This window comes from Asterias rubens, chromosome 5, assembly GCF_902459465.1.
Source record: "Asterias rubens chromosome 5, eAstRub1.3, whole genome shotgun sequence".
NCBI classification, from domain to species: Eukaryota; Metazoa; Echinodermata; class Asteroidea; order Forcipulatida; family Asteriidae; genus Asterias; species Asterias rubens.
This window is the reverse complement of record NC_047066.1, coordinates 10,538,213-10,549,915: the sequence shown is the minus strand read 5'-3', so window position 1 is coordinate 10,549,915 and position 11,703 is coordinate 10,538,213. Positions and strand designations below refer to the sequence as shown.

At 38.6% G+C, this 11,703-nt stretch overlaps 1 protein-coding gene across 1 annotated transcript; it reads left to right on the top strand.

Annotated features, from left to right (window-relative positions):
• Positions 1 to 238: 238 nt before the first annotated feature.
• LOC117290852 (carbohydrate-responsive element-binding protein-like) lies at positions 239 to 10,850 on the top strand. Its single transcript, XM_033772409.1, has 10 exons — positions 239 to 848; positions 1,985 to 2,097; positions 2,674 to 2,779; positions 3,960 to 4,024; positions 5,851 to 5,907; positions 6,774 to 6,861; positions 7,350 to 7,449; positions 7,860 to 7,983; positions 9,426 to 9,555; positions 10,604 to 10,850. Exons 1-10 carry the CDS (start codon positions 398 to 400, stop codon positions 10,729 to 10,731), a joined length of 1,362 nt encoding a protein of 453 aa, XP_033628300.1. The 5' UTR covers positions 239 to 397; the 3' UTR covers positions 10,732 to 10,850.
• Positions 10,851 to 11,703: the final 853 nt, after the last annotated feature.

Here is an 11,703-nt window from a genome sequence, read left to right as displayed (position 1 = left end):
GCTTTTGTCTGGGTTGAATTTTATCTCCTTTGAACAACTTGCTCAACAGTCTCAGCAACAGCAGCAGCAACAACAACAGCAGCAACAACAGCAGCAGCAACAGCAGCAGCAGCAGCAACAACAACAACAACAACAACAACAACAACAGCAGCAGCAGCAACAACAACAACAACAACAACAGCAGCAACAACAACAACAACAGCAACAACAACAACAACAACAACAACAACAGCAACAACAACAACAACAACAACAGCAACAACAACAACAGCAGCAGCAACAGCAACAACAACAACAACAGCAACAGCAGAGATTGTCATTTGATAGCCTACCACAAGAATTGAATTTTGGATCGAATACACTCTCAATAGAGGACTCCCAAGCGGCTTTCAAGCTAATGCAAGCCGTTACGAGCCAGTTGACCAATCAGAACCAGCCGTTATCGGTGCAACAACAAAAACAGCAGCAACACACGAACATAAGACAAAGCACGTCAATTGCTGCAGACGTCAAAGCAGGGCGGCAGTTCAGACGGAATGTGATTTCGGCAGACACTTTACATCAGCATCAGCAGACAAAGCCGCAGCAGGCCATCATTGCGCCCACGCCTATATCCAACCAACCGATCCCCGTTCATTTAACCAGGGCGGTCGACATGGACTTAAAGAAAATAGGTGTGAGCAAAGCAACTGCAAGTTCCTCTGTCAAGATATCTCAGATGGGTGTGAAGCCCAAGAATCAAGCAATACGTCCGAGACAGCCAGCTAAGATTGCCCCTGCTCCACCCGCCCCATCAACGTCTGGATTGGCCGGCAATGCTGCATTGATTACTCAATTGCTTACACAAGGTTAGTTACTTTTAAGCCTGGGCGGCTAGTGTCCAATATTGATTGCTTAGTCGAGTCGCGACTACCAATTTTTAACTACCCAGTTAATCGTGCCATTTTGTCTATTACAAAAATAGTCACGTCTAGCAGTTGGTGAACCAATTGTGTCACTCTAACTATTCATAACAACATAAGTTTCTTACGAATCAAAATCAGACATCAGTGACTACATTTTGTGAATTTTATTAAATAGTATAATTTGCAGTGCACCATATCGATATCTCTGGTCACTAACCTCGGGTAGACATGTATTTAAAAACTACTTGTATTTAAAAACTACTGTTAAAAACTTCAAAGTGCATGTATGGTGCTTGTAAAGCACTTAGTATGTGCTTGTGAAAATGCTTGTGTTTTGACGCGAATCCATTTCAAATGAATCATATGTTTTTACTCGATCACCCTAAACTGCATACAGTTAGACATATCACAAGATCAAAGTAGAATCAGAGGAGACCAGTTGCTGTATGACTTGATGCCTCTGATGCTGGCAGCCATAAATGTGCGGGCGCGTAGAGTCGATCGGCCTAATAAAAATGCGCCAGATTCATTTTAATGAACCAATTCCAGGTGTTGTGAGTGAGCAAGGCATACTGGGCAAAAATTGCCCGACAACATCGATCTCACCTAGGAACATAGGAACAAGGTTTGGCTCTGACTGTATTCCCAACCCTCTCCCCACTAAATATTAGGGACTTTTCGTTTTCGACGACGGATGGTTCTGCGACGGTTGTTCAGTTAAACGTTGTCGTTTTCAGCACAACGAAGATTCATCCCAAGTACTGTCGTAGAAATTGAGGGACGACCGTACTCAAAGCCGACGCATGCGCAGATGACGCCAAATGTCATCTTTACCGTCGCAGAACCATCCGTCGTCGAAAACGAAAAGTCCCTATTGATAATACAAGGAGACTGCCAACATTAGGGCTAAGAAGCTCAACAGTTAGAAAAGGTGGAAATGCCATAATTTGATTGATCTAGGATCCAAGTTTCAGACTTTTTTCTCAGCAATTGCTCTAGACCCTGCAACAACCGATATTAGTTTTGAGTTAACAGACGTTCAGAAGATCTGTAATTGATGTTTGTTGTATCTAATACAGGAGCCATTAGACAACAGAGTAGTTCTGACATCTTATCTGCTGCAACTTCAAATACCACTATGTTCCAACCCGTGAAGACAGAGTTCCCAGTCACCTCTACACAAAGCTCACTGGTAAGAACCTAGCATTCTTGCGTAAACCATCGACTCTTTTGTGAACCACCACAACGGCGTGCCATGGCCGAGTGGTTAAGAGCACTGGACTCAAGATCTGGTGTTTGTGATCAGCAGATTGTTTGAGTTCTGGGTGGATTTCACAAAGAGTTAAGAGACCAGTCTTATCTCGAGTTAAAACTAGCCTTAGTTTTTGAGTATCTTCTAGTACTAGTCCTAACCTAAGTTCTTTGTAAAATCGACCCCAGGTCTTGAAACTCTTGTCCTTAAGCCAGACACTTCACCATTATTGCTTCGTTCTTTGGATGGGACGTAAAGTCATGTTGCGTAAAAGAACCCTGTTACACTTATCACCAAGCGAGGGAGTGTGCCCAGGTGTTTCTGACAGTGGCTGCTGACTGCTGCACCGTGTAAACCCATGTAAAGGTTCTACATAAATCGGCCTCATAATAAAACAAATTTAAAAACTGTCTGAATTAAATAAAAAAAATTAAAAAAATAAAGTGTGTGAGTACCTTATTGGTAGATATGCGCGCTATAAGACTTATTGTTACATGTTCCTAATTGTGTTTGTAGATGACAGATCTGTCGTCGAGTCTCTTTGCTTCACCCTCAAGAATGCCAACCACCACATCTGCAGCTTCTTCCTTCAACACTGATATAGCATCAGTCCCAAGCACTAGTAAGTATATCGCTACATGAACCTTTTGCAGACTTATGAGAGAGACGGGTCTCAAATAAGCCTATCGGTCGAATTGGTCTTTGAAAAGCGTTTGTAACCGTTCGTTATAAAATGCATATTTTTAGAAAGATGTTGTAAAAGTAGAATACAATGATCCACACAAACATGCCTCAAAATTGCACGGTTTTCCTTTTACCACGTTGACTAACACGGCCGACCGTGTTAGTTCTCAAAGGAAAAGGAAAACCGTGCAATTTCGAGGCAAATTTGTGTGGATTATTGTATTCTACTTTTAAAACATCTTTCTAACCATATACATTTCATAACAAACGGTTACAACTGCTTTTTATAGACCAGTTCGTCCGATCCAAAGCAACGTGTTACTTTAAGTCTGATAGATAAAGCAAGGAAAGTAGTGGTAGCACTGGAAGCCATATAGGTACACAAAGGAAATGACTCCCAAAATGTTGGAAATGGTTGATGGGAATTTTGCAGAGGTGCGTTTTGCATTGTGCGTGGTGTCAATTGGAGACTTTGGAATGGTTCTCGTCAGTAGTGAATTCATTTAAGGCAAAGCTTAAAACCAATTAATTTTTTTCAATAGTATTTCTCACTGTGTCAATTGTCAATTGAATTTTCCAAGATGTGTTTACTTACTTTTCTCTATTGTCTAAATTTAAATCCAAATAAATTTTGGTTTCGGACAAACCAAAAATTAATATTCTTTATCCCCGATGCAAATTTAACATCTCTTATCAATTTAAATCGTTTTTTTTTCTTCTTCTTTTTCTTCTTCTTTTTTTTCATTCATTTCAAAGCGCATACAGACTTCTCTGTGATGGTGATATGTGCTATACAAGAATGGTTCATTTTCATTATTACTAGTGCGTGTGGTCAGACCTATACCCACAATACTGAACATGTGCTAGCATGCTCAGAGCCACTTAAAAAGGGCCGTTATGTATGCTGCCACCAGCGTCTCAAAAGTCTCCCATTGATGACAGTGACTGGTCGTGACCATTGTCACTAGTGGCCATATCACTTGTGTAGTCACCCAGGATTAGTCTCAGGTCATCTCATGGCATTCAAAGTGAAAAAGTGAATACTGGACTTTGTGACTTCTTGTTAAGTTTCTGTGATGTTCGGCCATGTAATGTAATGGTTGATTTTGTATTTGCAGGTTCTGGTGTATCTCGTCCAGACTCTCCTGTCTTCTCATTGGGTGCCTCGTCATCACCGGGAGAGGTGTGTATTTCCCTAATCAAGATTCTCTCTTTTCTGGGCCCAATTTCATAGCGCTGCTTAACGTAAGCAAATTGATATGCTTATTGTAGCAGAACATTTTGCTATGGCGCACGCGTATTTCACAGGTTAGCAGAAAAATTGGGCGGCTTTATTGTGCATTTACCATGGATTTGCATTGTGACGTCATATATTTTTGTGTGGTAAGCACTGGAAGGTTAGCATGCCTTTTCGCAGCGCTATGAAATGGAAATCGCACAGTAAGAACAAAATCGGCTGCTAAGCAGCACTATGAAATTGGGCCCTGTTCATACTCTCACCTTTTGTAGCATGTTCCATTTTTATTATAAAAGTTAATAATAATGGCTTCTTGTTTAGTGCTCATATCCGTCACGCAGTGACACTCAAGGTGCTTTAGTATTTTCCTGAAAGGTACGTGGGACAACATTTTACTTATGAGGCTGAAGGCATTCTACCCGCAAATGCATTCCACTCGTGCTTGTGTGATAGCAAATAATGATATCTTGCCATGTTTCCCGTCTCATATCACTAGTAGTGAGAGTGTAAAGAAAGCCACTAACTTCTTGTTCATCTAAAATTATTTTAGACAGGTCTTTTTCTTCAGCTGCGCCACGCATCTGGAACTCTCTACCACTTAATCTTAGATCTTGTCTTTGTACCACAACATTCAAATCTCTTCTCAAAACTTATTTTATGTCACAGGTTTTCAAGTTGTGTCTGTTTTTCTTTGTTTTGTTTTGTTTTTTGTTTTTTGTTGGTTTTTACTGCGCCTTGAACACCCAGCAGGGTGGATACATGCGCATTACAAGTCTTATTATTTATTATTATTATCTACAAGTTTTCTTGTGATTCTTGTTATTTGTAATTAGGCGCTAAGAATATCTGTATATGTCAAATACTGCATTGTTGTTCACACTGGGATATTATTAGTTGCAAGCGCAATGTTTGTGTGTTTACTGGAAATCCTGTAGTTAAAGGATTCGGGTACTTTTTCAAAATGTCCACAGATTACATTAAACTTAAACGGTTTGAAGATAATGACAGTAGAAAGCTTCCCTTCAAATATATATTACTTGCTGAGGTGATGTAGTTTTTGAGAAATGAGTCAAACAAGTCACAAAATAATTTTAGTCTCAGTGAGACGAAAATTATTTTAGCATGTAAAAAAAACATATTAAAGGATTTGGGTACTTTTTCAAAATGTCCATAGATTTACATGTAACTTACAGGGTTTGAAGGTAATGATAGTGGAAAGCTTCCCTTCATATATTACTTACTGAGGTGCTGTAGTTTTTGAGAAATGAGTAAAACAATGTCATGAAAATACGTTTGTAAATGATTAAAATAATTTTCATGACATTGTTCTACTCATTTCCCAAAAACTACAGCACCTCATCACGTAGTATTTTCAGGGAAGCTTTCTACAATCATTATCTTCAAACTGTGTAAGTTTAGTGTAAATCTGAGGATATTGTGTTTTTTGTCCTACAAAAGTTGCATAGACCCCTTAACCAGTTATGATATTATATCATAACATAGCAGAACTCTTATAACATCTCTCATAGCATAACTGTTTTACACGTTTTTACATGCTAAAACTGAGACGAAAATAATTTTTGTGACATTGTTTTACTCATTTCGTAAAAAATACATCACCTCAGTAAGTAATAATTTAAGGGAAGCTTTCTACTATAATTTTTTTCAAACTGTTTTAAGTTTTATGTAAATCTCTGGACATTGTTTAAAAAGTACCCAGACCCTTTAAGCTGAGATGGGTTCTTTTTAGACTTTTTTTTTTTAATGTTCAGGGTTTGAAGATAGACATGCACATATCAGCTGAGCAGAAAAGACGAGTGAATATCAAGGTATGTTAACAATAATAATAATAGTGGCTTCTTATAGACGATGTGACCTCTGACGTCTCTCAAATGCCATAACATGATTCGCGCGGTTACCGCCAGGCAAAACCTTTGTGTTTTGGCAGCTAGAAAGTACACGCAATCTTACCATGACTACACGTCTTTTTGCCTGGCGAAACATGACGTGTACAGTGTTTTGTCAACAGAGGGCGGTTTGAATGTAAACATGGTTCACATCGTCTATATAGCACTCATATCCGTTACTCAGTGACCCTCAAGGTGCTTTAAACACCAGGGCCCAATCTCATTGAGCTGCTTAAGCACAAAATTTTGCTTAAGCGAAAAAATCCTTGCTTAGTAAAATCAGATTACCGGCCAAGACTCCGCTCAATTGATATGCTAAGTAAACAACAGCTAAATACCAGTCACAGGGAATGTATATGTCATGAAATTGTGGCCAGTAACATGTGTAAAATAAGCAAGCCATTTTCGTGCTTAAGCAAATATTTTGCTTAAGCAGCTCTATGAAATCGGCCCCTGAGCTTGAGTCCAGTGCTCTTAATCGCTAGGACACGATTTGCTGTTGATAAACTACCCTCACTTCCTAACTACAGTAATTTTCTGACCCTAAGCTGCCTGGAATGTAGGCCATAGCACCAAAAATTCTTTGAAACCCTTTTTCAGTGGTCAGGTGTATATTTTTGTTGTGCTCGGACCGCAATGAGGATTTTTATTTATTTTGAATTAATAATTTTGCTACTGGTTTGTCATGCCTGTTCATATTTTAATTTATTTCTTTTTAACCAGTAAGTGATTAAATCCTTTATGAGTAGAATTTGAAAAAATAATCCTTTATGTTCATTCTCTTCCAGTCTGGCTTTGACACGTTACACAAGCTCATCCCAGCCCTGAGTCAGAACCCAAACGCTAAGGTCAGCAAAGCATCCATGCTACAGAAAGGTAGGTTTGACAGTAGACTGTGCAAGTGGTGTATATTCTAACTTCTGGGTCCAAGTTGGTCCCAACCATATTGAGCTTTACGTGTGCGGGATTCTTCTCACTTGGTGTATCTCAACATAATATGCATAAAATAACAATTGGTTGTCGAACTTGCGAGATAATAATGAAAGAAAAAACACCCTTGTCACATGAAGTTGAGTGCTTTTATTTTAGATGCTTGATTTTGAGACCTCAAAATCTAATTCTGAGGTCTCAAAATCAAATTCGTGGAAAATTACTTCTTTCTCAAAAACTACGCTGAAGCTGTTTCTCACAATGTTTTATACTATCACCTTCTCCGCATTACTCGTTACCAATGAGGTTTTATGCTAATAATTATTTTGAGTAATTACCAATTGTGTCCACTGCCTTTAAGTTTAATATACATGTAGTTTAAAACTATATGTATTTATGAAAACAAATTAAAATTGGTGTATTTTATTACCTAGGAATTGAGTACCTGAAGAAGGTTCAAGCAGAGCGAGCTAAAGTGAAGGAAGAGATCGATGTCCTACAACAACAGATCAATGGACTACAAGCATCAATTAAGTAAGCACCCAATTGGCTAAACTTCATAGAGAATCTTCAATAATCAAATAAAAAACAACCTTTGTTGCACAAATTTGTGTGCCTTCAGATACCAAAAAAAGCCTTTGGGGCTGAAGTATTTCATTATTTATTATTACGTTACTTCAGAGGGAGCGGTTTCTCACAATGTTTTTTTTATTATCAACAGCTCTCCATTGCTTGTTACTAAGTAAGTTTTTATGCTAACAATTATTTTTTTGAGTAATTACCAATAGTGTCCAGTGCCTTTAAAAGACGTAATAGAGATGTACCACACAAACTGACGCATGTGTTTATCGCTGTGGTAACTCAAGGAAGTCTCATTGTTCTTCTATTGTTTGGACTTCCTTGTGCAAACGTTAAAACTTTTTGCTACTTTTTCTTTTTTACAGTGAGAGTCAGAACCAGCTCCCGGCAAGTGGTGTGACGTTGTCACAGCAAAGATCAGATCACATGAGAGATGTCTTTGATGACTACGTCAGAGAAAGGACAAAACACAACTGGAAATTCTGGATTGTATCCTTTTTATAGAAACACGCTCTCCAAAGCGATCGAGAAGCAAGAAAAAATGTGGGCGCTTTTTACCGAGATGAATCAAAACTCATGACTGCGTACTGAGTTATTTTGAAACATTTCCGAAATTGTCTCAAAAGCAGAAAGTTTACTTAAAGAATTCTGAGCTTAAAGGGAAAGTGTATCCTTGGTTTTTGGAACCAATTGATTGTTTTAATCCTACATAAAATTTAGATATATAAAATAAAACTAACCTCTGAACAATTCATTTCAAAAGGGAGTATGGTTTTTTGGGATATCGCACAAAGTCTTTGGCGATTATGTCCATGCAGAAAGACAGTCCGTAGTTGGAATACACAAAGAGCATTACTGTCAGTACTGTCAGTAATGCTTTTCAGATTCAAATTGATGGGGATAAAAACTGATACATTCTTCCTTAACCAGAGAAAAATGATTCTCAAAATGTTTTATACTATCAAAAAGCTGCTGTACCTTTTATTGGCATTACTTTAAAGTCACCTGGAAATAGAATTTTTTTTTCTTTCAAACAAAAGAGTATGTGCTTACGAACAATAAAACAATTTTTTTAGTAATTGTTTGTCACGATTTATATGTTTAAAAAATATGTATTTGTTTGGGGGGCTGACTCCGCCTACCCCTTTTGTGATGTCAATCGAGGCAGACTTTGCCTGCAATGCGTATAGTAAACACACGTGCAAAGTACCTGTACGTCCAAGTCGTGAGTTGGTACATTTCAAAAAGTGTTTTTCTGCATTCAGCAGCAATACACCTGGTCGGCATTGCCGGAAAACACACAAACAATTTTTTTTTTGAAACGTACAAACTCACGACTTGGTCCGTACATGTACTTTGCAATTGTGTTTACTCTACGCATTAAAGGCAAAGTCTGCCTCGATTGACGTCACGAACAGCGCCCTCTCGGGTCAGGGTCTACTCTTAAATTTGTAAATAACATAAGAACTGATTTTTTAAAACCTTAGTTAACTGTTTATTCACATTCCACTCATCAAAACACATATATCAGTGACAAAGGCTTTATTTTGAAAAAATACCACTTCCAGGTGTTTTTAAAGAGTGATTACCAAACATATACGTTTCCATTTAAAGTTGGGTCATTTTTGGGGAATTTTTATACAACCAATGCTCAAATCCTGAATCCATGAAAATGCTTGTTGATGAAAAAAAAGTCTTTCTTATGGGCAGAAATTAGGTGATAAGATCGTCAAAAAAGGAACTTCACCGGTTCATTATGGGTGCATTATTATGTACACGCTAGTAAACTTTCAGGCGACCCAAAATTTTGGTTGACTCGTCCGGCCGGCGAGTGAAAAAGAAAGTTGAGGGAAACCCCTAGGTAGGGTTATCGTTTTGTTTTCATCAAGATATTGCAGATTTATTTATCCTTAACTCATTGGTTTCAACAGTTCAGCATTATCATCCGCCCTTTATTTGAATCCTACAATACGTCTGTCTCGACCACAAACACTGAAGAGCTGTGCAAAACGGTCATCTCATGGCTGGACCAATACTGCTCCCTTCCAGCTTTAAGACCGAGTAAGTCTCACCACTAGGGCGTCGATCACAATTATCAACACTTTAGCGCACAAAGATTGACAAACCATACAGTATTTAATACCCCCTTTCTTCCCCCTAAAAGTGTACGAAGAAATTTTGTTCTTCAGACCATTCTACACAGAGATACTTGAATGTGAATTGCATGCAAACCCGTGTTTATTTCGAGCACAGGTATAAGAAATATAGGAATGTCGACTTAAAGGCAGTGGACACTATTGGTTATAACTCAAAATAATTGTTAGCGTAAAACCTTTCCTGGTGACGATTAATGGGGAGAGGTTGATGGTATAAAACATTGTGAGAAATGGCTCCCTCTGTAGTGCCATAGTTTTCGAGAAAGAAGTAATTTTCCACAAATTTGATTTCGAGACCTCAAGTTTAGAACTTGAGGTCTCGAAATCAACTATCTAAACGCACACAACTTCGTGTGACAAGGGTATTTTTTCTTTCAATATTATCTCTCAAGTTCGATGACCTATTGAGCTCAATACCAATAGTGTCCACTGCCTTTAAACCAGATGTATACAGGCAATAAATGACCTCAGTTGACAATATACCATGTTTTTCTTGTTATAATACTACTATCCTTCATTTTTGAAAAAAAAATTTGAGCAAAGACAAATTTACTAAAGGGGGACTTCATCATTAAACCTCCAGATTTGCGAGCTATCCACTAGCCTTATGATGGCCGTCTCCCTATTTTGACTGTAAATCTGTTCGGGGTGCCAGTCAGAAGCCGCACAACCCAAGTTATTTGTTTAATTTAACCCAGTCAGTGCCTCTTGTTAATGTACTGATTTATGTTATATGGCATTATTTCTTCAGACACTTTCACTGGAAAAGAGTATTTAAAAAATAAATGTCTTTCTGAATATCTAGAAATGTGGGAACAAATTTGATGCAATGGAACGTGTCGGAAGTTTAAAAAAACAAATTTTTAATTTATTTAGTTGGTATGGTTTGCACCTGCCCAAGTACTTATTATTTTCTTGATGCTCAATGTGACTTGGTTCTTTCTATCTGACAGCTGTGTTGTCGTCCCTGACGGTGCTGATCCGCACGACGTCATTTCTGACTGATCCAGCAGAGGTACCTCGTCAGGCTGCAGAGGCTGTCAACAAAAAAACAGAAGGAGGCAGTGAGACCGAGATCTAGATCAGCATCAAACGCACTCACTGGCTCCAGTCCGAGATTATTGCCAGCTTGGACTCTTGCGGGTTCCAGTCCATTAGTACTGCAAGTTTGGAGACTTCACCTAGCCCCCCCCCCCCCCCCCCACACCAACAAGTCTGGAAGTGGTAGTGGTGCAAATATTATGGAGACAAACTTGTGGTTTTGGTTTCCCGATCTTCAAAAGCCATAATTAATTTGGCAAGCTACCATTGTTGCATTGATGGAAACACTTGTGCGATCCGATTTGCCAAGCCATTGAAGTCTAGTAAGTGTTAGTGGTTTGACTATCTTGGAGAAAAACTAGTGGAATTTTTGGTTCCCATTCTTCGAAAGTCACCATTAATTTGGCAGGCTCCAATCATGGCATTTATGGAATTGCTTGTGTGCTAGGATATCTAGTAAGTGTTAGTGGTGCAATTCTCTTGGAAAAAAAACCTCATGGAATTATGCGCCACAATCTTCAAAAGTCATTAATTTGCAAGCTCCCATCATGGCATTGATGGAAACGCTTGTGTGATCTGATTTGCCAAGCCATTGAAGTCTACGAAGTGTTAGTGGTGCGACTATCTTGGAGGAAAACTCATGGAATTAAGCGCCACAGTCTTCAAAAATCATTAATTTGGCAAGCTCGTATCATGGCTTTTATGGAAACGCTTGTGTGCCCTGATTTGTTCATTGCTTCTCGATATTATGTAATACCAAAAACAGAGGCTTACTGTGAATAGGCTGTTCACCTCTTACGTACTGTGTTGTCTTTATCATGGAGCTACGGGGAACCCAACAAATATGGCAGGACGGAGGAGTTTTGACACGTGGATGAGTCTTCTAATATCCTATTTAACAAACAATTACCCAGGTCTCTATTAACAGCAGAAGGACAGTCAACTTTTGAAAAGTTTTTCAACGATTTATTTTCTTTGTTCATTTTCTAACGTGTGTGTGTCTTGCGTAACT

Bases quoted from the DNA above. Each gene is read 5' to 3' on its own strand.
- LOC117290852 (XM_033772409.1), top strand. From the start codon at position 398: ATGCAAGCCGTTACGAGCCAGTTGACCAATCAGAACCAGCCGTTATCG. The intron at 2,098-2,673 runs GTAAGAACCTAG...TTGTGTTTGTAG, and splicing joins CCTCTACACAAAGCTCACTG to ATGACAGATCTGTCGTCGAG. The intron at 6,862-7,349 runs GTAGGTTTGACA...TTTATTACCTAG, and splicing joins AGCATCCATGCTACAGAAAG to GAATTGAGTACCTGAAGAAG.